Source organism: Syngnathus leptorhynchus, chromosome 9, assembly GCF_054491065.1.
Source record: "Syngnathus leptorhynchus isolate UIUO chromosome 9, UIUO_Slep, whole genome shotgun sequence".
In the NCBI taxonomy this organism is placed as follows: Eukaryota; Metazoa; Chordata; class Actinopteri; order Syngnathiformes; family Syngnathidae; genus Syngnathus; species Syngnathus leptorhynchus.
The window spans coordinates 9,707,459-9,734,736 of record NC_141203.1 but is presented as its reverse complement, the minus strand read 5'-3'; the positions used below and the strand labels follow the sequence as shown (position 1 = coordinate 9,734,736).

Here is a 27,278-nt window from a genome sequence, read left to right as displayed (position 1 = left end):
TATGATTTGCCATGAGCAAACAAAAGTTATATTGAAGTCTTGAGAGGAATGAAAAGTAATATTTCATAAAACAAAAATCATGAGGAATTTTTAGTTTGTTGTCTCTCAATATTGATGGCACAGACTAAGTTTTTGTATGTGATAGTAAGTCTCCTTTCACACAGTTAAATACAGGGCCTGTCTCTTAGTGTTGTTATTTATTTATTTTTCATTCAACCAGGTAAGGCTCTTGAGAGCAGGTTGTCATTGACAATGACAACCTGGCAGCAATTTAAGGCTCAATGTTTTCCCCAAGGACACTTTGACAGCCGAGAGTCAGAGCTGGGATTTGAACCGTTGACCCCCCCCCCGGTCATTGATAGACCCCAGTCGAGCATTGTACCATTGTTACTGTGCTGCAATTATTTTATCATCCTTGGAGCCTATTTTTTGTGTGGGGGGGGGGGGGGTTCTTATTCTTCATTTTCAATGTATGCATTTCTCGTTTAGCAATCTTAGTTTTGTGTGCAATTGCAGCATGGTCTGTGGGTGTACGTATTCATGGAAGCATGTTTGTGTGAGTTCTTACTTGATGCATGGTCTGCCCTAGCGTAGCACCATTGTGGCCCTGGAGTAGAGTCTGACTCTGACCAGACAAATTGAGGCAGAATGTTGTTACAAGGGTTTAAAAGAAAAGGTCGACACGAGGTGTCCCATTAGGCTGACAGAGTCAAAAGGATGGAGGAGGTCGGGCTTGACAGACAGATTGTGACTCAAGTACGCAGCGGTGTAAGAGGTTAATGATGTCAGCAACCTTGGCATGCCGTACGCCATGACACTAATCATTGTGGTACAATCATGTGTGTGCGTTTTTGTTACAGTAATTAACTCCCCTTCGAAAGCCAATGTTGAAAATAACTTAATTGAACGCTCATCTCAAGTTGGGATTTGCCAGCTTGTTGCATTGAGAAAGTTGTTTTGAATTTTTGTCCGATTTCACTGACTACCTTGTATTTTTTTGTTTGTTTTTGTCCCAATCAGCATGCCAACCAGGCTTCTACAAGGCTTTTGCTGGAAACATCAAGTGTTCAAAGTGCCCACTTAATAGTTTCAGCTATGGAGAAGGTGCAGCAGTCTGCCGATGTGAAGTGGGGTACTTCAGGGCTGGTAAAGATCCCCCAACTATGGCTTGCACGCGTAAGTATGCCGTAACATCCTAATACTTGCAAAGTAGTAGTTGAACTACATTCGTCAGTACCGTAAGTGTTGTCATTTTGTCACCGTTTCCAAAACCAAATAGATTTTAAGTTGGGAAGTTAATTTAGTGAATGCGTGGTCGTGTTCACACAAGCTCATTTCTAATCCTCAAACGCATTGAGTATGTAGAACACTGGTGTCAAACTCAAGGCCCGGGGCCAAATATAGCCCGCCACATCATTTTATGTGGCCCGTGAAGACAAATTTTGTGTCATTATTAAAATTACAAATTGTCTTCACTTCTCTTTTTTAGAGATATTGCTAGCAATATTTTATTACCATTCATCTTTTGAAACTGTTTTTGTATATGTATATAGCAGACGTTGACAGTCATAATGGCCCTCTGAGGGAAACTATGACTACAATGCGGCCCGTGACAAAAATGAGTTTGACACTCCTGATGTAGAAGAATACAGAATAGACTGAAGAACAGCTGGAGGCAATATTACTACTTACTATAAGATCTCACCAAACAGACATACAGGACATTTCAGTGTTTGCGCAAAAGCTTAGCTCACCACATTTCCCAAGTAGCTTTCCCAACACATACTGCCTGTGTGTGCAATATTCCTGTGATTGACGTGTAATGCCAAAACTTGTTAATACCTGACTCTGGAGGATCCTCGTGGTATTTAATATGTATCTGTTCAGAGTCAAAGTGTACAATAGATAATCAAATAAATAGCTCGTGGATCATCTACTTCATCTTTACCGCTTATTCACGGACAGTAATTACAAAGTAATATTTGCATTAAATTAAAGTTTAATTTGACTTCTTCCCCTTTAATTAAAACGCCATTTAGCTGTCATTTAGATTTACGGAGCATCACTGTAATCTTTGTATGGATGGGGAGCGTGCTATTTGTACTGTGCATTGTGAAGAAATATTTCTGGGAGTTTAATCTGCAAGGTGCGATGCTTGGAAAGGAAATGAGCTGAAATTCATGGCTTATATATTAATATTGCAACTCTAAAATAAATCCCACCTCCAGGCTATAGTCTATTGTGCATGCTGGATAAGGGAAGAATTATGTGATTGTCCAAAAGTGAATTGTCTGTATTAGTAGTCCACATTAAAGATGGATCAGCCAGAAGACCTCTCGTGTCATCGGGGGTGACGGTTTACAGTTCTTTGCCGTTATTCTTCTTCTTAGAAATAGGGCCGATGAACACATTAGAAAGAAATGCTGAATAAAGGAAGGGAGAAAGCAAGGATCTCACAAGAGAAGAGATAAAGGTGGAGGAAACATGGGCGGAGTAGACATTGAAGGAAGAAAAGGAGGAGGATACTGATCCCAATCTCCCTCTAGAGGAGAATAGAGGCTGATTGATGGCAGTGGGGTTGATCCACAGGAGGGCAAGGTGGGTGGATTCTGCTCGACGGAGAGAAAAGAGGAGGTGCGATGATGGCCGATAAAGGCCGGGCCAGATAAAGCGAGGGGAAAGAATGGACATACGCTGACAGAAGCGGAGGAGGAGCATTGCTGTCTGCTGAGATTTCCAGCAAAGGTAGAGCAGGATGGAGGGTTGCCGAGGGACAGGGAAGCATTGCATTGCATTGTCTTGGCAGACAGTGAGCTTGGCAGAAAAGGAATTTTGAAATCTCGTAGGCCTTTTAACTCCAGCCTGTTGACGGCTGACTGCCTGCTACAGCACAATGCTTACTCTGATGCATCCAGGGAGCATAAAACTACCATAAATGAAAGAGAGGGCGAAAGGATGTTATAAATGGAGTCGTGCAGTAAAACAACTTGTTAACCTTTTAACATTGTGTTTTGGGGAAGACTTGTTTATAATTGGGCTCAGCTGCACTGTTGCACTGTGCCTCAAGGGTCAAGTCTAGGTCCGCTTCTTTTTTCAGGTGTGTTCCACTGACAGTATGACATTCAAGTTTTTTTCTAGTCAAGTCACAGAATCTTCAGTAAATTCACTATGATGAATAACAGTGAGAAGTGGAGCTTTATTTTGGACAAGGTGTATACGATTCGTACTCATTCAATTTTGAGAAAATTCTTCCTTTGTCTAGATGAGCCTTTAGTCCTAAATTATCTGTTCTCTTTGCGTCTTTCAACAGGTCCTCCATCCCCTCCTCGTAATTTACTTTTCAATCTCAATGACACATCTCTGATGCTTGAGTGGTCACCCCCCAGTGACACCGGGGGTCGCCGAGACCTGACCTATAACGTCCAATGCAAACGCTGCGGTCCAGAGCCGGGCCAGTGCCAGCTTTGTGAGGAGGAGCTGCGTTTCCTACCCCAACCGTTAGGCCTGACTACCGCCTCTGTCACTGTCATGGACTTCTCAGCGCACGCTAATTACACCTTTGAGATTGAGTCACTCAACGGCGTTTCAGATATGAGCTCATTTCCACGACAGGTCGCCATCATCACCGTCAGTACCGATCAAGGCGGTGAGTGAATCATTTAAAATGTATTTTTTTTCCCCCCACTATTATTGTGCTCTATAACTTTTACAACTTCAGTCAGATCTTGTTTTAATAAGCTCTTAATGAGATGGTAACTTAATTAATTTTGACTAATGCAATTTTTATGTACCTTTAATAGTTTCTTCTGATATTACAAGCAAGTTCCATGTCTTTAACAATAGAAACAAATTAGTCCATTACTTGATGGGCAAGGAGCAATCAATGATGGGGCTGACTCGTGGCTTTGTCCAGAGATAAGCATTTGTCTCAAACCAGGAGGCCCGATTTTTTTGGTCCACACTATTTGTTAGTTTTAAGGAAAACTCCAACATAAATCTTGCTCGGGCATTTGATGGATTGCTCAGACCTTGATCCAGGGAAACACCTCATTAGCTTTTAATGGGGATATTGCCACTTCAAGGCCGTTTGATTGGTTGGCTCGTTTCTCTGCAGGTGAATGTCCGACTTTATTTTCTGTCCCATTCACCTGTTGTGGTTTGTTGGGTTGATAAATCTTGCAAGATTTGAGCCAGCCTTTATTTTACATGAGCAAGAGAGACATTGAGTGTTTTGTCTTGATGTGTTCAAGGTTTCCTCTTTAAAGTAGGATTTTTTTTCTTTTGCTGTGGTTGTCAAAATGCTCGAATGTACATCAATCTGTTGGGCTGAATTTGATTGGCAGATATTGTGCTTTTTTTATAGAAAATTGGAGATTATTTGTGATGTCATAATCTGTCGATTGAGCATTGATCGGATCTGTGAAGTCGTAAGAGAAAATCCGGTGATATGATTGGCAACCCATGTGCGGATGTACTCTTCAATACTTAATTTTGTTCATTTTTAATGGCATAATTATTTCAGATGTTGATTGCAGTTTCACACTAACACAAGTTTTATTATACTTGATTCAAAATGGCAATCCAATTTGTTGAGCAGGACAATTTAGTTTTTCCAACTCAGTGCTGTAAATAATGGCAAGAAATTAATGAGGGTTTTCTCACTACCTGAATTGTCTTAATAAGAGTTTTTATGTTGCAAGGACCGTGTTTCCCGTGGGATATGGTATGGCATGGAGAATGTACAGGCTTTTAATTTGTAATTTGCAAACACAGTTTTTTTGTGTTCTCCCGCCTCGTGGTGTTCTCCAGTGTACATTCTTCTGGCGTCTTTGTTCTCTGGCTCCATCCCACCCTCTGCTCCTCTGTTGTTAAGGGAGTTTGGGGGAAAACACATTTTCTCATACAGCCACAACACATTAAATGCGTTATTCTCTAAGTGTCCAGGGACAGCTCCGGCAGTCTTTGCAGGTAAACACAATGTCACACCTAGCCTTTTTATTTCATTAAGATTCCCCAAGTTCAATGCATAGACACACAGCAAGTCCCCTGACGACAGGACTGTGCTAATATACACTAGGCTAATATACTCAGCTACAGCTTTTTAAAGTGCTTTAGGGAGCTGGAGTCAGGTCGATAAGTTTTTGTGTGTGTAATTTTATGGACATGTTTGTTTTGATTTTGACTTGATTGAATAGCTTTTTGAAAGACAGAAAAGGGACCTGATCCCTAATGTGGTTGAGGCTCCTTCCAGGCTGTGGCATGGGACTGTTTTTTTTTCATTTTTTATTTTTACAGCATAGTTGTTTTTAGCAGTATGCATTTACTGGAATATGTATCTAGTTTTTTGCATGTCTGGTAACTATACAGCTTAAAAAATTTTCTTACGCTCACACCTATGGAACTTTAGGGTGAAAAGGTGAACAGAAAACACCATTAGCATAGAGTTGCCATCAGCAGAAAAGAGGCCAGCTTGTGAATTCCTGAGTGTTGGGAGGGTTAGCACCAATCCTGTAATAATGCACTGCAGCCAAAGATGAATTAGTTTTAGCTATTAAAATGCAGATGGAGCTTTTGGTAAATGCTTAATGCCAGTGAGGTTACCATATAAGATTTGTTATGGCTGCAATGGGTTTCTTCGCAAATACACACGACATTCTTTAGTACTCTCCACATACATCAGGAACTATATGGCCTGTGATCATTTCCTGTCAAGTATAACCTTTTCTGTATTTGGTGATTAATATTACTATATATGCACAAACATCAATCTCAATGGCATGCGTACTTTATATGCACAAACTGGCAGAGGAAGGTAAAAAAAAAAATAGATCATCCATTCAAATCATCCAAGTTCTTAGAGATAATATATTTCAATGCATGACAAACTACTCTGCCACATGACTACAATTAGTCGGTTGGTCATACATAGATCTCCTGACGAAAAGTAGATCCTCCAAATAGGAGAGGCTTTAAAAAAAGAAAAAGAAAAAAAGCGATTGATATGAATGTAAGCAGAGGAGCCCGACAGAGACAAATGAAAAGATAGAAAAAAGAAGAAGGTGAAAGGGAATATAAAATGAGAAGTGGGAGAATGGAAAGATGATTGCTTGGGGATGTGAATAGAAGAAAAAAAAAAGGATGGCGGGATGAATAGGGAGTAAATTACCTGACAAAGAGTGAGGCATTGAAGTGCAGCAGATGCTTCTCATATAATGCCAGTCAATTACTGGAGATCAAGGCTTAAAAATTGTACAGTCTATGTCCACATTTCCTATCTTTGGGATTCAAAATAAAATCTAAATTGTGGTCTGTTCCATTTATGAAAATTGAAATTAAAGATAACATACAGAAAAATAAAGCAAAATGAACATTTGACCCTCATAATCTTAGAATTATTTCTTAGAGTCAATGTAATAATCTTTGTTGAAAGTTGAACTGAGGGCTAAGGCAAAGCAGCCCTTTGGAGGTGGAGGTGTGTATTGCATAGCTCATAATGCTAACTCAACGAAGGAAAGTGGCCAGGTGGGTGAATTTTGAAAGAAGCAGCGGAAGCAGAGAGAGATGTCCTAGAAACATGAGTCTTTCATCACAGGAAGCAGCTTGGTAATTGTGTACGTCAACGAAAGCAATCAGAGACGGGTCAGGCTCTCGGATGCTGTGTCATATCTGAACGGCAACTTGAGACTCCAATCAGACAGTCTTTTGTAGATGCAAGGAAAGAAAAAGTTGGTGGATAAAGTGCATATGAAATGCAGATGCAAGGAGCTGCTTTTTGAAGTGACATTCATTACCCTCAGACAAACTCTTAAATGTCTGATTTACTCAGATCCCAAATGACAGCCATGCAGTGCTGGAAAGATCATTTAAAAAATACAGTTGCTAACAATGATAAGTGACCCTGATTCCCCATTTTAGTTTTTATAGATTTTTTTTTTAAACTGTTGTCATGTATGCAAATTGAATTGGTAATTACAACTCCAAAAATATTAGTGTCAACTTTTACTTGATTGTTAAAGTCAAACTCTATTAAAGATTACATCTTGTCTTTGTTGACCTGTGATGGCCTTTTTGCCTTGCAGCCCAGCAGGCGCCAGGATCAATTTGCAGTTGAAGTTATGAACGAGTTGATTGCATGAAACCGCCGGCCTTCTCAGCCACCATACGGCAGCACCTCTCCCGGCATTGCAACGTGCTCTAACTAACTATGACAAATTATCCTCACACTTAATTACCAGCCAGGGAAAATCTCAATGATGTTTATTAGGCGCGGAATCATAAAGCGGTTTGTCCATGGCCTTGAGAGCAAAGCGCCGTGCTGCCCAAACACTAATAACAACAAGAGCCGTACAAATTAGATGAGCTGAAAGACCGCGGGGCTTGATGAACTGGTCGCGGTGTGACGACAGTTTTTGAATGAATCGATAGCGATCACCACTATGCTGAAGTGCCGAGCTCCACTTCCCATTAGCCACACGTCCACCCAGCGGTACATCAGTTTAGTTTTCCGCCTAAATCTGAACCTCAAACCTTATCGGGCTCGTGTCTCCACCATCGGTTGTGTAGATGGGAAGTTGTCTGCCATATATGGTGTGACATCATAGCGGAGTCAAGTCTTTTACACTGCGGGGCTTAAAAACCCTACTCAGGAAAAACTAGAAATTCCTACCAAAAACTACAAATCATACCACAGTCAGTGGTAATTGCAAGCAATTTCCTCTATCAAACTCAGAATCGTAGCGTCTCTTTAACATTTCAAGATTAACACACACTAATATTAGCTAATCATGTAACTGTGGAGCGCTACTCCATATCCATTAACAATGATCAATCCGATTCCCAATACATATTCTACATCTGTATGTCGATGTAATCCAGTTCACCTCTCACAAGCGTGCACGTGAGACAAGAGCTGGACCCGAAGCGCTAGCCTTGGGGAGTGGGCGGCCATAAATATAACCTCCATGGTAGCTGACTTATTAGAAGTTGATTTATCAGCCCTTCTGTAAGGAATACACGCCCTTGGAATCACAAGTGAGGAAGTCCACCCCCCAGGAAGTTCCAATCACCATGCAGCATATGGAAATAAACAGGGAATATTTAGTGTCGAGCCATAAATGTCATGTCTCCCCGTTGTGTTGGTGTGGACGCAACTTATCAGGCCCAAGTCATCGTTGTCACGTCTCTCCTACGCACACGCACAAAACACGTGCGCTTTCTCACTCACACAAACACGCACCCAGTTTGCCTTCTGTTAAAGCAGATAGAGGGACGAACAATTGGGCAGGATGAATGTTTTCGACAGTTCTCTACCTCCGTAGTGATTTATCAAAGTATTTATCCTGGTAATTTGCCTTATCTCGTATACCTTCTTTCTCTGTCCAATCCTTCATTTTCTCCCACATACATTTATGATGAAGCCAGTTTGAGTCATTTAAGTACTCTAAGTATATACTCCTGATATATTTTACAGCAACATGTGGCAATGACTTAAGGGCTAAAGGTTGAATGGCTTATCTTAGATATATTGTCGTGTTTTTGGTGTAATCTTGTCAGCTCCAGCTCTTTGTGATCTTAAACAAAATGAAATGTCTAGAAAATAGATAGAGGGATTAAACACTTATGTTCTTTTAGGCCTAATTGAAACCTGCATGTGTCACTTTGTCAGCAACCTGCAAGTTCAGTGACACCAGCAAAGGCTAAAGAATCTCTTTAGATGACTCATTTGGGAAAGTCCCCGGTAGGCAGCAAGCGATGAATGTTTTTAGCGGAAAGTGATTTTTTTTCTTCGCTTGGACTGGTGCTGGGTCCTGCTCTAATATGTCCGCACCTTAGCTTGTGACGGTCTGGGACAACCAATGACGCTCACCACACACTTGCAAGCTGTCAGAGAACCAAAGATGGTCCCTCGCTTTGGTGTAAAAAAAAAAAAAAGAAAACAATAAATGAAATAAAGATCTATGATTCTTTGAAGGTGCTCACCCTCAATGTGACCTTGGTCTTCGGCGGGAGCCCTTTCTCGCTTCATCTCTAGGGTGCTGTCCCCCTGCTGCACTGTACATCTCTGTGCACCTGCAATCATGGCAGCCACCTTTGAAGCTGGACACAAACACATGAAAGCGAAAGTAAAAATGTGAGCAAGAAAGTGGAGGGAGGGCTACAATAGCACTTTCAGGCAGGTCGTGAGGGAGGAAAAAAGAAAATTAGACTTATCAAGCCTGTGCAAAAATTCAGGTATTTTGAAAAATGAGGGATGTTTACAGTTGGAGCAAGTAATGAAACCCCCGTGATGAAAAAGAGAAATACAAGTAATGATAATAATTGCGTTTTGTCGTATTCTTTTTTTCCATCAGTGACAAAAGTCTTTTGAACCAAAACCTAAATTGCACTTTTTCGATGATAGAAATGTCCGTGCATCCCTAATATATGCAGCTCCTGCAAACAAACATGGACCGTTGAATAATAACCTAAATCGTTTTTGGCATAGCGGCATCATTGGTGATTAGCATTGAAAGTCAGTTGATATATAGCCACTATAAAAACACCGCAGGACGGCACTCTACTGCACGAAGCTGCAAGAAAGTAAAAGCTTGGCAATCCGACACCATATACATCCATCATTCAGCGCACAGAGTACACAAACCGACATCATAAAGTCCCAATGTCACTATTTAACCTGAAACTTACTACACTATTACACCATTTCAAGAATTGCTTCACAAGTGGTTTATATAAAGTGCCCAAATAATGAAACGCATAAAATGGAATACCCTGTCACCGTCCATCTATTTTACAACCCAAAGCATCAGGCTACTGGGCAATAATGCATCAATGGTAGAACATGCAGGGCATTTGTTAAAATGATAAATATAAAATGATAAAATGGGTTTTATGTTCTTTCCAGTCGCTTAGATAAAACCAACAGTTCCTGAAGTGTATTTTCCGAGCGAGTGGCACTCACGTAGTGATGACAGCAACACTTCTCACATATGGCCACATGACCTTTAGAACAGAAGTTGTGCTGCCATAACTGATGTCATTGCCATTGTGAACTGGTCCAGTCAGCAGTTGTAATCTAGGCTTGTGCTGAAGGGCACCAGAAACCTACGTACTGTGTAAGCTAAGATAAGAAGTGTAAAAAAAAATACACCACAATGTGTCATTTAACAGTTTTTGTAGTTTCATATTATTTTTTTCCATAGATCACGAAAATGGTGATATAATTCTTCTCAAACAATTGAAGCGTCCAGGAGTGAATACTGAGGATTTATTTTGAAGCTATTCTCTGCATGAGATTTATTGAAAAGCGTTTTAAGATGATAAACAATGTGGAGAAAGGTCAATTGTGTCAATTTGTGAAAGAAAAATTGACCAAAATTTGGACATAAGTGTTTTTCACCCTATAGTAATGACATTAAGTCCAATAAAAAATGGCAAACAATAATGTAATGTATTATAACCGGTACAAGAGACTTACTAATCCTATTTCCCACTGCCTTCCTGGCAAATCAGCGGTGTAACGGAAGAAAGGCATTTAATCACCTGTGCCTTTCAGACAGAACTCGCAGCAGCGGGACATTGCTGTATCCACAAAGTTTCCACACAGCTGATGCCGTAGAATGCAAATAATTAAACATGTGTTGACCCCGGCGCAAGCGCCTGGCACGGCGGGTCATACGTTGTTAAACTTCACTTCGGGTTCTTATACGAGATCAAAAAGTTCCAGCTCACACATCTGTACCTTACACACATTGACTGCAAGGTGTGAAAAGACAAGCTTAGCGCAATGAAAGGTGCTTTACGGAATTTGCTTTTTATGCACACTTTAAAAGGCAAGAAACCAACTATGAATAATATTTCTTTATTTTGTTCTACTTTGGCCTTTTGTTTGTGTAACATACAATCATCTCTCGGCATAATCAGGGCGTTTGGAGCAAAAAGATAAAAGCTGCTATGTTCTTGCTCGTAGGGAAATAAATGGTCATTAAAACATTTGTTTACCGTTTGGGCCCTTGGTTTATGGAGGAACTTTTGTCAAATGACACTTAGACTTTTGTGGGGGTGTGCACAGTTTTCACTTGTGTGTATTTATTTCCATTTAGACAACTTATACATTATTTATCCTCACAGGATTAAAGCATTAGAACTGGCCGGTGGTCGCGTATCTGAATACATTCTCACGGAGAAAACGCATTACTTTGTTCTTGCATGTGTGTTTTGGACATTAAATGGCCATCCATTCAGCGGTGTGTGCTTGTGCAACAGATGGATGACACACATAAGTCACACAAACACACGCCTCATGCTTTGTGGGCAGTAAATCCCGACAGACTACACAGTCTTGTTAGCAGACGGTTTCACAGTCAATGTGTCCTTGAGTTTGACAGTCAACCTCTGCCGATTCTCTCATCGCGATCTACAGCACAAGACTTTCTGAAATATTTTCCAAACATGATTTCAGAAGTAGTAAATTGTGTATTACTTCATTTTTTATCATTTCCCATGTATTTTTAATGACTTTAGACACACATTACAGCTAATAAGTGGCAAAATTCCTTTTACTAGACACTGTGGCTACTTCGTGAGATAATGGAGCAGCTTGTGCTGGTGGAAATACTTTGCTAATGTAACTCGCATTGCAATAGCCATAAAGTTAATAGCAATATAATTAATGTTACATTGTTGGTTTTTATTTGGACTGCATGAGAAAGTAGTCTTGATTCAAATGCTGTTGATATTGGCAATTTAACTGAAAACAAACCATTTTTCTTTTGAAATTTACATTTATTGTTGTTGTTTTTAATAATTATTTTCATTAATATAATCAATGAGATGGGAAAATCTCTCTAAATGTTGTGAACTCTTGTTTCCATGCCTGTTGAGTGGAATAATGCTGCCAAGAGCACTTCTTTGCCATAGTGCTTCTTTCACACTATTCATCACAATAGATGAAAATCTTATTAATCAATTATCACGCCCATCCCTCATAGAAATATTGTAATTCCGATCCTTTTGTTATCAACTGTACTACTTAAAAATGAGAGAGAACTTGAGTGGCAAGGCATTTGGTAAAGGTGCCAACTGCCACCCTTTGCCACCCTGTAAAACCGCCTCTGGCTGCATTGTAACATTTAATAATATAACTCTGTAACATCTGTAATTATTTGTTACATTTATTCCAGGCCCAAAACCATTATGGATTGAAATTATGTAGCTTCCAATCACTGTTGGAATACTTCCAAAAAGCTGTTCAGTTAATTTTCACATTCAACCAGAAAGGCACACATGCTGAGGAAGTTGTTTGTCCTTGAACAACTTAACAGATGTTAGACAAGGACACAGTAAATAGGACACACAATAAGGACCCTGATGAAACACTCCGTGTGAGGCATAACGTGACACCCATACACCCCGCAATACTGCATTCAGAAATTAGGATTCAATAATGCAAGAGGCAGTATGAAAGATATTGGTTCCAGGACCCAGGCTAATAATCTAATAAACCACACGGTAAAAACATGTCCACGACCTTAGCGAAGCTAATGATCCACAAAGTGTTCATGATTTAAGAGGAAATGTTTCAGCAAGCCATAAAAGCACTGGGGACGTTGCCAGCATACAAATCCCACAATGCAAAGCACTTACATGAAGGTGGACATCAGCATTCTACTGCATCTTTTGACCGAAATAAAACAAAGTCACGCTATTATTTATCCACAAAAAGTGACATGGATTTTGTGCATGTGGTAAATCGTGCATTTTTAAAAGAAAGAACCATTGACAGACCATGTAATACGATTTCAGTTTAAGGTTATCAGGTGCATAAACACGTGTGAGATTTGAGCCTTCATCTTTTTATTTAAATATTGTGAAGCACATCATACTGATCTGGAAATCTGCGCTTTTGTACGTACAGCTAAGTGTTGGTATGACAGTGTTGAAGTTATTGTGTGAAGCGCTGAATTGCTGCCAACTGTAAAGTGGGCTGGTGGCTAATTAGTTCTTACAAAAGAAGGTGCTATAACACATTGTGAGCCATGGAACATCGTGATCACTGACTTTGCAAATGTACTGTGGAAATGGGCAAAACTTGTGAGATGCACTCCATTTTTTTTCCTACTTCCGAGCTACCTGCTTCAATGCACAGATATATAACCTATATATAGATCTTGATATAGAATTCATTTTAGACACCAAACCTTCTCTTGGATGTCATTTTTTCCACTCTCTTTTCCACTCCAAATCATTTTTTGTCACACAAACACTTTGATCAAGTGCCTTTGGATAGAGAATGAAAGCTACAATATATAATAATGTAAAAAAAAAAAAAAAAAAGCTTTGTGTGAGGGAGTAGGAGTGAAAGCATCAATATGACTGTTTTCGCTGCCGTGCTTCTCAGCCAGCTGATTCTCACCCATCTGAGATCCCGAGTGAGGATTATAAAACCAATCAGCAGGCAGTGATTGCTGCAGCGAGGCTGCGATTGGATCACAACCCGGGTTCTGCCGACGGCACCTTAAGGAGTGAGAGAGAAAAGGTGCAGGGAAGCAAAAAAAAAAGCTTGATAACCCCGGAATGTAAAAGTTTAATAGAAGCGAAGACCAGACACAGATATAACAAGAGATCAAGAATTTTCTCATCAGCCTCAATTTGTAGGCACATTTTATTAGTGTTATTTTTCCAAAAGTGGGTCACAGACCCATTGTGACTAACCTGAATGTTTCGAATATTACCCTCCTCCACCACATTGTTATCAGCTCTCTGCTGAGCTCGCTGATAAGATGATGAAAAGTGCAGTTAGAAATGACCACCGCGCATGAACCTTCTGAACCAAAGTTCTCAGTTTGAGAGGAGTCAAGAGCATCATCTTAAGGACAGAATTTACTGGACAGAAAAGATAGGTGCTTTCACTGAGGGGTGAAGGAGGTCGAGTTGAGGAGGCATCACTCAAAAGCGGAGGTGGTCTGTGACAACTCTAATCAGTCAGTTGCTGTCCTTCCATGTCTTCCTTGTTCATATCTCATTTGACTGTAGCCACCTCAAAAACTGTCACATCAGAAATGGGGAAACACATGTGACCTTTACCATTCTCAAGGTGTAAAGTTCCCAGCTGTCAATCAGGAATTAAGATTTTTAGAGGCAGGGCAAGTGTTTGAGATTTTTTATGTGATGAATAAATGAAACTGAGTAACTTCTAGCAAGTTGCTGTTATCACACCATAAGCACTGTATAATTGACCATTATTTTTGGTTTCGGAGGGAAGTTCGATTAATTTTGAAGTCAAACTAATATCTTACCTTTTTTATTATGACGCAAACAACAACAACAAAAAAGTGGTAGTCCATGCAACAAGGCCTGCTGTGCCAAGGGTGGTTTGTGTATGTGTGGGCATGTTTGTGCAAACGTAATGAATTTATGCAACTGTGGTATGTTAGCAGGTGTTGGCTCGCTGTACATGTTGGCAGATCCGTTTAGGGGCTCATCCCGAGGGAACATATTTGACCCGGGGCATCTGTTGCCCTTCAGCACCTTTTCTCATGTGGTAATGACTTGTTGATAGTACACCTTAATGCACACACAGATTTAGTTCAAAAATATTCAAAGCTATGGAATGAGTCATTTGGATTCTGGTATTTTACTGTGTGTGTTTAGCATTTTTTTTTATTTTGTAGGTTTTAAAAGGCAAGGAAGTCTGGACGAAAATGATGTGAGAGGGGTTTGAATTAGCGCAATTGAGGTCGGGAGGAAGGCCCTTATCTATGCTGCTCTTGTTACTGTTTATTAAAATTCAGGTTGCAGCACACAAATACGCAACTGATTACCATCCCATCAGATTAGGTGAGCAAAGTCAAACCGTTGGCCCAAACTTTTAGGGATAAAAAAAAAAAGGGTTTATCTGATTATCAACGGAGGCAAATCTATTACAAGGCATTTTGTACAAGACAAAGGACAGTTAGCGCTGACCTCTTTTTTGAAATTGATTTTTTTTTCTGTATGTGTTAAGCATTACATGAGGGCAGCAACGGTGGACTCCCCTCAAATCTCTGTGTGGTCTTATATATCTTGAGTTCAGTCCTCTGAGCTCGTTGCACCTACACGGTTTCTCCAGTCAGCAAAAAGAGTACCTGCCCCCCCCCAGGATTGCTATTCAGCAGTGTTCAGAACAGGTGGAGAGTTTTGAAAGAAACGAGATTAGCTGTTTCTACCCCACAAAATGATTTATGCCCAGACTTTTATCAGTAGGCTTCCCCCTGCAAAGATAATTTCCCCTGACTTCACCTCACAGCAGGAACTATTTTAAGCATTGGCTCATTAATGCAGAGTGATTGGATTCATTGTTCTGCACGGCTGACGGATGTTCTCTGAAGTTTCACTGTCTCAACCCCCACCTCAATCCTCCATTCAATCTTTGGGCTTGAATTTCCTCCCAAGAATGCAAGGCTTTGTCTTGTGAAAGTTGGATGAATCAACTGCGGCGGAGCTTTTGTCGCTTCTAATTGAAGCTGCATTAGCCTCTCGTTATCTAACCATTCGTAATGGCTGTCGCTCAAATGTTGAATACACCTCGGCTTGCTGACATTTCCGTAGCTTTTGAAGACGCAATCACATTTTATGGATTTTTAGATTGCACTCATATTTCAACATGTATTGTATTATATTCAGCCTCCTTTTAAAAGGCTTAGTCTCGTTTGTGTTTTGTACAGAAGGTTTTCGAGAAGCGTATAATTCAGTTTCGCAGTGATGACATACTGGTGTGACAGTGGCATGACAACAATGATGAAGAGGAAGATGAGAGCATTAGAAGACACTTAACTCATTCCAGTACAGTTATGTTTGACATCTATTCTCATCAATGGCAGTGAATGATTTAGCATTGGTTTTAATCAATTCTTACGCTCCGCCTATTTCTGTCAACCAATCAATTGTTTATGGTGGTTGATATATCGCTATGGATACTCAAAGTTTGACATTATAAACCATCAAAACGGAGTTTGATATACTGCTTGGTGGAAATAATGTGGTAGTGTACTTGCCGCTGTCTTTCATGCAGTGCCACAAGAGCACTTAGACTCAATTCTGGATTAAAAAAAAAAAAAAAAAGAACGCCTGGTTATGTCAGGAAGGTGAACAAATATGGCCAACCGTATCCATGTGAGTTGCGGAAAGACTAAAAACTGCTTGGTGGAATTGAGCATGAGAACAGTAAATTATATATAATTATCTTAATAACTTACTTTAGAAACTCTGAAAAGGCTTTTTTCTGCTTGGCAAAAGGCTGGAATCTGCCGCAGCGTGGTCCCCCTTGGAAAATGTACTTTAATTCTTGATATACTGTGTACTGTATATAGCAGGTACTATTTCAACCGGGGAAGGAAGTCTTTGACAGCAGGGCTGTGTGCAGATTGCCCTGTTGGAAATAAGCTCCACAGGAATGCATTGCCTCTCTGCCTGCTGCGTGTTCTGCTGCAGCAAGTCTGCAAAGGCTTCTATAGGAGCCTCCTCTTATTGTAAAGCATGTGTCTTCGCTGCACTGACTTTGGAGCCTTTTTTATGAGAAAGGTACTTTGAAATATTTCATTTAAATGACATCGGAGGGAACGTCAAACATAACGAGGAAATTATAACCATTCCTTACTTGATGTGAGGAGATGAGTGGATGATGGCTTTCCACATTTGCTAGTTTAAGGCTATGCCTTGATTTTTATGATGGTCTAAGTTATACAAATTATTTTAGGTTCCATCACAAACATGGTGTCCAAACACCAATATGGTTTCCTTTCATCTTCAATTCTACAAACTCCTTAGACTAATTACACAAATTGAACAGTGAAATACTTCAGTCAGAAATGAGCACTTGAAACGAATATTCTTTCAAAAGCCGATGCTTTTGTTTGAGAATCACTTGTGGTTTTAATGTTTTAATTTCCTACATTTAGAAGAGCACGAAGACCAAACGTAATTTGAAGTCGCAATGTGAAGTCTGTGTGAGCAACCAGCAGAAACTCAGCTGTCAGTAGCTAAATACGTGCCTTCTTTTCATTAATTACCTTTTGGGCAAAAGCATGGTGGAGGACAAATGACTATTGATCATAGAGGGCTACTATTGGCCCGCTTTACTGGCCTTTCCTCACATGTCATCTCTTCTCCACATCCCCATTAAGTGGGAACAAGAAAGATCAGCAGCAAACTGGGACTTTATTAAAGGCGGGAGAGACCTTGGAGTGTGAGAGGCTGGCGAGCAGACTCAAAGGTCTTCCAAAGTTGCCTTATTATCTTTTGTACGGAGTTCTCACATCTTGTTGTGCTGGCCGTGTTGTGACCCTAAAGACAAAAATTCTATTCCCGCTTTTCTTATTACGTAACTTGATTTGAATTATCTGTAAATATACTGTATAATCAATTGATGGTGACCATCTGCTAGGTCAAAGTAATATAAGGAGCTTCCCTTTCACCGTCAGCTTTGAGACAGCCACCACAGCAGGAGGGGGACTGCAGGTGTGCATGAAACTGTCCCAGTTTCCATCCACTTGACATCTCGGTTGTGTCGCCGGGGTCACAGGCAAATATTCTCTTGTGGATCGCATTCAACGGCAGATGCATTTGATATATATTTTGTTGTTTATGGTTGGGGTTGTTTGACGGAACAATAACTGTATTCTTAAAATATTGATGTCAGTCGGATCGATCAAATCATTCAGACATGTTCTCCCATAGATTCTTAGAATTGCACTTTCTTTAATTCTATTTGTTTTCATTACTAAGTTCAGGGTGATGTCATTTCTGGAACTTTATAAATCCTCTTTAGACATTGTGCTAGCACACAGCAATTGGGCAACAGTCCGAAAATGAAAGTTATTGATGCCCAGAATGGAAGAGAAGGACACGGGGAAAGTTTTTAGCTTGCAATTTTCACACTGCGAAATGTAATCACAATATGACAGGTTTTGGAAAGGTTTGAGGTTTATGATGAGATCTAGAAGAGGAAGGGAAACCTTTTATAGAAAGAACTGCTTAGCGACAGTCAACAGAAATGCTTGCACACGCTTGACCTTCATGGATGAATCAAGGAAAAGGAAAACTTTGCTTGACCTGTGAGGATATTATTGAATTATGGTCTTTTTTTCTACTTTACTACCAAATCTTGGGTTATTCATGTCATGTATTTCAACATTCTCAAAAGCTGATCAGATCAAGTGCTTCTAAAGCAGGGAAAAATATAGATTTTAACTCATTTGTATTCAATCAAATAGAAGTGACGTGAATGTAATATTATTGTCAGATATCTTAGCAAGCACGCACACACCCGATTTTTTCCCCAGTGGTGAGTCACTATGAAAGTATCATTTGGGACAGCCCAAAGGCAAACCTGAATCAGACAAAAAGACAAATATTATCAATATGGCCGATGTAAACAACAATATCTATATTGTGCTGATTTTTGTTCACGCGCTCTTTCTGTCGACAGTGAATCAGTGAAGTGTTCGGACATCGTTTAAAACTCTCACGCTGCATCAATAGCGGCTCTATTGATTTTTTTTTTTTTTAAACCGTTAATGGAAGCCTTTGGGGCAGGAAAGCTAATTAAAATCATATGCAGGTCAAGCTCATTTAAAGACTCCCCATTAGTTTATGTTGAGCTTAACCACGCTCGACTGCAAAATCTATCCATTGGGCATTGTAATTGACTGCTGTTTCTAATGGCTTTCCAATGCTACTGCCTCTCATAGAGGGAGTGATGGCCTCTGGCAGGTTTCGTGCCGCAGCTCTAATAATACACAATCATTAGAGACACCTGTCGTGTGTCCCGTTCCTCAAAGTGAAACTTTGACATGTCTGCATTTGCCAATAAACATGCAAAGCAATGATAGGGAACTGTCAACCAGTGGTCCGCGGCCCGCTAGTGGTCCGTGGTTGTATTGCAGGTGGTCCCCAAAATTGGAAATGGAAAATAACTGTTTTTTTTTAAACAAAACTGATTCCTTGTTTGGACTCGATTTATATTCCAGCTAATTTTGTGAATAATTTACCCATCCAAATTATGTCAATTGTAGCTGAGATTCCCAAAATAGACATACAGATGAAAATAAATAGCCTGTATAGGTCAGTGGAGGTCCCTTAGACAAAACCAGTTGAAAACCCCTGAAAAGTATCAGTTGGTAGCTAATCATCTACTGTTGGAGATCTTAAGAGACCCAATTTTATCAAGGTGTCTAGATGCAAAGTTCCTGGTTAAGTGAAGTTGGCCACCAATTCAGAGGTTATTGGCGCCAATTAAGAAAGCTTAGTTTCAGATGGAGGGCATTTAGTGGCATCTAAACAATCAATAGGAACTTAGTTCATTCAGTTTAGTCCAAGTGTGCATTAGCACTTGCGTACTAATTGGGATCTTGGAGTCAGGGAGGAATATTGTGTTGAGTTTGTTTATTGCTTTCTGTCAAGGCCAATATACCAGCCTGAGATGCCAAACATTCCGCCGCCTTAAACCCTGTTATTCACCAGATGCACCCACACCAGATTTGATGAGTTTTATTTTCCCACGGAGGAATAAATGCAATATGAGAGCGGCTCTATAAAGTGATAACATCTAGAAGGATGTAAATGCATCAAGATGCACTGTCATTTCTTATTCTCACACACGGTACGCTTTGAGTGTGCTGGCGGGAATGTTATTGACCATCAAATAGCTACACCCATTAATCTTATGCCGGTGATCAGTGTCATAGTCATGTCTGGGTTTTCTTTTTTTTCTTTCTAGTAGATTTTGTATTTCATTTTCTATTTCATAAGCCCAGATTCATGGACTGTCCGTCCTGTTTATTTGTTATTTATCACCATCTCGCCAGTAAATATGCCATTACGATAAGTATTTGAAATTAAAACCATCTAAGGTGCCCGACACCTCTTTTGTAAAATTGGTGGGAGAACCGAGGAAAAGGCGGGAAAAGATGGATGGATGAAAGAATCCGAGGTGGTCACTTAGAGCTCGGCTCACCAGCAGTGGCTCTCTGGGCACCTGTTTAACAAGCTCAAAGCCCTGCGGTTCTCATCAGGTCTTAGCCTGTTTCCAAAACCCCAGGTCTCAAGCTCTTGATCAAAACCTCAAACATTCGGTAATGATTCCTCATTTTCCTCTTTTTTATAATCAACACTATGGAAAGGAGACATTCTAGTGTTCTTCACCTCAATAAAAATCCAAGAAAGAAAAATCTCCCTATGTTGCATGTCATCCTTCACTCGGAATACCCTTGAGGAAAGCAGGCCCACCTTTTATATCCACATAATGAGTCGGCTGTGTAACACCATGTGTAATATATAATAATGACTCTCAAGACAGCTACATCTGCTGACCTCTCTGGGGAGCTGAGGACAATTATTTACCCAGCCCAAAAAAAAAAAAAAAAAAATCATTCACAGAGCAAATGCAATTTAGTACAGGAAAATAAGATGCAGCTTCCTCTGCCTTGTTTTCAATTATAGCTAAATGATCTAACCGGATTGTTAAGGAATGTTGTGTATACGGTTTTCCCAGTAGATTCAAAGGACTCGCGTTTATTATGATATATTCTCGTTAAGTGTGTGCATGGATGTGTGACACTGATTGGACAATAATCGAACATTTGCATACCATGGCCCTACACTTACGTCAGACGCTTTTTTTTTTTTATCTGGTCTTAATAAGTCATCATTTATAATCACTACTCACTTTGTATGCAAGGCGCATACTAATTACACTGAATGGGGTCAATTCATCAGGTCAACAAGAAATTGTAAAATTCTCTCAGCTCAAAAGATGAGCCTGTTAACAATTTTTTTAAAAATTGAGGTGGCGAGGCGTGTTATTCTGGCCAACGTTTAGGAAAAGTGAGAGGGAGTTGTTGGGTTTGAATTAGTTGTGTGTGAGTAATATGTGGTGCTTGCTTAATGCTGCCAAAAGAATAGCACACAACTAGAAGAGGAAGACAAAGTCAGTTGAATTTGAATATGATTTTTTTTTTTTTTTTTTTTTTTTTTTTTTTTTGGAACCAGGTCCCTCGCTGGTGGGCTCTCTGAAGAAAGACTGGGCGTCTCCCAACAGCATTGCTCTTTCCTGGCAGCAACCCAAAGAAACAACGTTGCCCATTCTCGACTATGAGATCAAATACTATGAGAAGGTAATGTGTTGGTCCAGGTCCAGTGAAAATAAATAAATATAAATGCTTAATAACCAGGATGAGACAATCTGTCTTGGCTAGCTATTAAGAAAGTTTAGTTTTGTCCTATTTTTCTGTCTTGTTTGTCGATCAAAATACTGTTTTCAGTCAAATAAAAGGGCTCCGATATTTTTTTTTTTTACACTGTCTAGAGAATAAGCATATGCCATATCTTAAGTGAGTATTCATGAAGGACTCGGCACAGCTGATACAGAAGCTGTTTTGAATTTCAATGAGCTCATTATGTTAACTGGAAAAATATTTTCTCTTTTTTTTTTCTTTTTTCTTTTTTATATGTGCAACGTTGCCCATAGGATATTAAAAGACATACAGCAGTGACACATCAATGGATAGGCATCCTTTACTTAAAACTTCTTTGCCTTCTTTCCAACATAGGAACGAGAGCAGCAGAGTTATTCTTCAACAAGCACCAAGGATCCTAGTGTGATCATCACAGGCTTGAAACCAACCACCTGGTACGTCTTCAGTGTCCGCACCCGCACGCCATCTGGATACAGCTCCCACGCCACCAGATATGAATATAAAACTACCGGAGATTGTAAGTTATCATATTGTTACCACCGTTCTAACATTTCGGGTGAATTGCTCGATACTTGTTTGGGTGCTCCTCACCTTGGTAGCATTCATCAAAACTGACACATCAGATGGTTTGTTTAATAAATCCATCAAACTGATATGTTCTTTGGGAAGTACAGTTTTAAAGTTTTGGCTATTTTTTTTTTGCCTCAAAGATAATTCAGGTCTCAAAGTGTGACACTGTTATTGTTGCGCTGAAAATGTACACCAGGGACTGGTACTTTAAATCTCGAGTCGTAATGCCAAATTTGTGTTTGTGCTTCTCTGGTGTCTGTGTACCTTTTTGCCTCGTTAGTGTCCCCAGTGGCCTTTTGCGTCTCGGTCAATAAGCTCGTAACCTCTCCTTTTTGTTCAGCTAAGATGTCTTTGTGATTGGTTCGAGTGTATTTCGACAACCGTTAATGTGTTTTTGTTGGATTTTTAACAAGAAAAGACATTTACCGGCCGAGTTGTAGTTTAGTGTTTAGTTCCTTTGCCTATTGTGGTCTGTTCAAGTTTAATTAAAAAAAATAGTTTTGCTTCAACCGCTGCATCAATGCAGTTGTTAATACTAGTAATAATAAACAAGCAGTTGAATGCTTTTAAATCACAGAAACGAAAAACAATATCAATATTGACTTCTATTTATTAGATTACATGGTGGAGTTACTCATGAAGACAAAAAAAAGGCTTGTTAATGTCAAGATATGCGCCGTTCCATCGATCGACAAATTGAATACAGTGGCCAAAGGTGTCTGACTATCCAGCCTTTATGTTTAGTGTATTTGAAATCGATATTTGTTTGTGTCTTTCTGAGACAACGCAACAGCTTTATTGCAGTTCTAATCATAAAACACAAAGGGTCCAGCTGCCCTTTTGTGCGAGGTCAGGTATTGTTGAGGGGTGATTTGGCACAAGAGCTCTCTCACCGTGGCTTTCTCTCCCATCCAAAGCTGCAGCGTGGGGTTTTATCTGTGGATCATACAGCGCTTGGCCGAGCCTTTGTACTTCCTGGCCTTTTATCTGAGAGCGAAAGCAGATTTGCCCCCCGTCGCTCTCTCTGTCTCTGTCAGCCCGTCTGTCAGTCAGCGACTCATACTTTTGTTTTTCCATCAGTCTTTGTCACATCTACCTCTCCCTTTCAGCCTTATTTGTCTTTATCGCGCCGCTGTCATCCTGTTTCCTCATCCCTCACACTGCATCCTTCATTGTGTCCTCACCTCAATGTCATTGTCTTCTCACGCACACCTCATTATAGCTGCATCGGTCCGGCACGTCCTTTCTGGTGTGAAGAATATGTGAAGCGGTGACAGTAGCGTGGCGTGGGCACTTAGTCTCCCTCGGAGTGGTCAGTAATGGCTGTAATAGGGCAGCCTGGCTGAGTAGGGTGGGGGGGGAGGAGTGGCTGTCAGGTAATGGAAAGATTGCCGTTTTGACTCCAGGTTTACTCGGCACACCTGTTACACTTGCTCATGATACTGCTGTACTATGATTTTAGAAATTATGCAGATTTAAAAAGAAAAAAAAAGGATATAGATTCTTTTCATTGATGCAGTGAAATATTGAGAAATCATGATGCTGTTGTGCTGTGATTAAGAAATTATGCAGATTTAAAAAGAAAAAAAAAGAAAAAATATAGAGGGAACATTGATGCTGTGACATATAGAAAAATATAGAAAAAACATGAATATAGAAAAATGTTTACGTTGTAAAAAGAAAAAAAGGAAACTTTCATCCCAACATGTTATTTAATGTCTAATGTTACAAATTGAAAATAAAAGTTATATTTCCTGTCTCTGGTATTCATTCGAAAAATAAAAGATACCAGCAAATTAGACAATTGTATTATGCACACGCACAAAAATTACGGAAATGTATTTTCCTCACTGTGAGACTAATACGGGATTTAGAACTTCAACATCAATCTTGAAGCACTAAATATCTTTGTTTAACATGCACTCACAGAGATACCGTTTAAAAAAATAAAAAAAAAATCACATGGACTTCTCAAGTGGTGTGTGACCAAGCACCCCGATCTGCAATTCATATTCATTAAGCATGAAATATGATCGAAATAAGTTGGGTAATACCAATCATCTTTCAATTATCTGGCCTATGTCAGCCGTGTGACGAGACACAAAAAATGGGTAAAATCATGAATATCAAATAGCTCCAATTTAACCAAATGATTATGGACTAAATCACAATTTAATGAATGAATAATATTAATTAACCAGAATCAGGCAGGCTTACGAATCATTGCAGTAACAAGGATGATGGAAAGGTTTTTGCATCACAAAGAACTGTTCAAACGTCTCTATATGGAGGAACGATGTGATCTATTTATGGCACCTTCGGGGACAAGATCTATGATTCATTTTCAATGCCGTATTTTTGATGATGTATTTTTTTTTTCTCTCTCCCTCCTTGTCATCCTGCCCAGCATCCCATTTTCTCTACTCACCTGCATCTTTATTTTACCTGTCGTATATATTTCCTACTTTTCTTCCTAACCTAATATATGTCACCTCTAGCATCAGATCTGGCCTCCGACCAAGGTCAGGTTTTGGTCATCGTTACGGCGGCGGTGGGTGGCTTTACCCTTCTCGTCATCCTCACCCTCTTCCTCCTCATTACGGGAAGGTAAGATGACTTTACTGCCCCTGACTTCTATTTCTGCACCGTATCGGCAGTGCTTTTTTTTTTTAAGACTAGGCAATTGTGATAAATCCTTTCTTTTGCATCAAAATGCTAACATCCCAAAACACGAGCTCTGGTAAAAAGTGATTCCTATTAATTTTGTGTCTTTGCTCCACTTTAAAATTTGAAATGAGTCTTTTGCACAAATCATAAATACACATACCAACATCCATTGTTGTCCACTTGAATAGGATTATGTTAATGCTAACCTAGAATTTTAAAATATGTATATGCCTTGGTTGTTGAAGGCAGCTAACATACAAATAACTTTTGAATTTATGCAAATCTTACTGGTTGAAAATGCAACCATGAGGTTTTTTTTTCCGTCAAATTGCCATTTTTTGATAGCCCTTGATCATTCTGCTTTAACAACTATAAATCTTTGTCTGGCACTTTTATGAAATGATGACATCATCAATGACAATAACTGTTTATTCTAGCTGTGCGCACGTACAAAGTTATTTGTGTTATCCGTCAAAAATTCCCACCTAGCAGCGTATCCTGTCTGAGGTGCACTTTTTTTATTGCGAGGGTAAACTCTGACTCCATCAGTTTAATGTGTGGCAGATGATTTCTTTATTGACACGAACAGATTGCATAACCATGGTTGACTGCACAGTCTTTACTAGTGTCATATGCAAGGAGATTTACTTCATAGCCCACTGCCACTATGACCTAAAACAATTTCTTTCTAGATTCTTAATATTTTCTACTTGGCAACTGCAAAGGGTGAAATCAGTCCATCATTTCACAAAAGAGATGTTTTAGGCTTGATGAGGGATTTCTTGGAAGCCGGGTTTTTCATGCTTTGCCGGCTTGTCGTTTTCCTCCTCATTACACAAACACATACTGAGCAACAAACCACTTGATCACAATATGTAGTCCTCTCGCCCTGAGTAGGAAGGACTTTGGGTGTTGTTTTTTTTTATGTACTTGAGCAGCTTGCGAACCATGAGAGCTTTCATGAGGCTCTTGTGGAAGGCAGGCTTTGCAAGAGAGGAACTGACATGTGAGGAGGTGGACCTTATTATTCTAAAAGCTTCCTGAAATTTGAATTTGCTGCTGTGCGTGATGCAACGAGCGGGCGGAAGCTTTTTCTGTCCACTCTGTCCTTGAATTGATACCAGGATGTCATTTTCGTCTTAAATTCTTGGGTGACCTCTGCTCTGATGACGAGACTGTTTGGGATGTTGAGGCAAGAGAGGAGTGGTTTGATTCGCTGTTATGCTTTGATTAGCGCTCTGGGCAAAGTACTTTAATTGAAGTTCCTGTTTTCGAGTGCTTATGCAAATGTGAGTGTGTCCCGCTAAAAAAAAAAAAATCTCTTCTCATAACAAGTATTCATGTCCGTGGCGGCGTGTGCGGCCCGGACATGAAAGCCAGTCAGGGAGAGAGCGGAGCAGCCGGATAAAGGGGATCAGAGGAAAGGACTGGAAAGCACTGATAACGGCGTATGCCGCCATTTCTTTAATGAACAGCTTGACCCCATCAACAGAGGTCAACGACGACTTTCCAATCGCCGCCTTATTCTTCTTGTCTGTGTCACCTGCCATGTTATCGCCGCTGTCCATCAATGTCCAGGACCCCACAGACTTAACTCAGTCAAAGCGAGCGCTGGCAACCTGTGGCTCCGAGCGCGCCTGACACCGCTTCTAATCTGGTCACTCGGATTATTTAAAAAAAAAAAAAAGCACAGACACACTCGATCACAGCTGTGACACCGTAGCTCTTCACCAAGAATACTTAAAGCGGTCATCTTACACCCTTCGCACTGCGTCGTCACTCCTTCACGTGATAAAAGTCACCAATCAAAAATGGAGTTCTATTTTTTTGGGAAATATTTATCCATTCAGACATTTCTCAATGGAGTTGTTCTGTCACTGTGAATTTAGTTTGCTAGTTTTTATCTTTCATCTTACAATGTGAGCCAAAATCTAAATTGGAACTCTTGAACTGCATTTCATGTTTGTATTTTGCAGGTGTCAATGGTACATCAAGGCCAAGATGACCTCCGAGGATAAGAGGAGGACTGATTATCAGACTGGACATGGTAAATGAATCGACAAAACTCATTTAGTTGGACAGTCTTCATAATGTATAGAGAACTATGTCTTGGCAATGTTATTGTGAGTTTTTTTTTTTTTAATCGCTAGTGAATCGTGTCACAATGTCACTGAAGTGAAGGTCAATGACAAATGCTTTGAACAAAAAAAGTGAAGCGTTGAGAGTCCCTGACACCACAACACATGTGAGCTTTTGCAGCAAAAATGAGATATCCTACCTAGTACATGTCTTTCCTTCAAACTAAATGGTGCTGAAGGTGTACCTAATAAAGCGACCAGTGAAGGTATAGTCGTGAACCTGTGTCTATTATCAGTACTCGAAATGGAGTGTAGCTTTGTGAGAGGAGGATGACGTCCCAAGGGGTTTACGGTTGTTGCTTCATGCATCAGAGACAACTGATAGCTATTGTTTTTTGTGATACTGTATCGATCACCTAAGGCGCAGCGCAGCTTGTGTCTGGCTTCCCTCCTGCAGGCAGTCAGGCTCTGCTAAAGATTTAGTGACTTGCTCAAGGACACTCATACAGCATGGAGGCTTGTATTAAACAAGGCTTAACGGGTTATTAAAGTTCAGTAATGCACTCAAGATGTTTCTAGATTTTATCAGATGATAATTTTGCAAGGATCATCTGTCTGCTTTCCTGGAGAGATTTTCAATGTGATTAATTTTTTTTTCCCCCCACTATGGAGTAGTAGTTTCTATTTTTAATTAAAGGCGCTCAGGAGTTTAATTACAATTTTTTGAATGATG

General features: G+C 40.0%; 1 protein-coding gene across 1 annotated transcript in view; it reads left to right on the top strand.

Moving 5' to 3' along the window:
• epha6 (eph receptor A6) overlaps nt 1–27,278 on the top strand; it is a 92,306-nt gene that overhangs the window by 58,207 nt on the left and 6,821 nt on the right. Inside the window, exons 5-10 of the mRNA XM_085919750.1 lie at nt 1,021–1,176; nt 3,311–3,646; nt 21,025–21,149; nt 21,585–21,747; nt 24,299–24,407; nt 26,444–26,514. Coding sequence (XP_085775876.1) covers nt 1,021–1,176; nt 3,311–3,646; nt 21,025–21,149; nt 21,585–21,747; nt 24,299–24,407; nt 26,444–26,514 — 960 coding nt within the window. The remainder of the gene's footprint in view (nt 1–1,020; nt 1,177–3,310; nt 3,647–21,024; nt 21,150–21,584; nt 21,748–24,298; nt 24,408–26,443; nt 26,515–27,278) is intronic.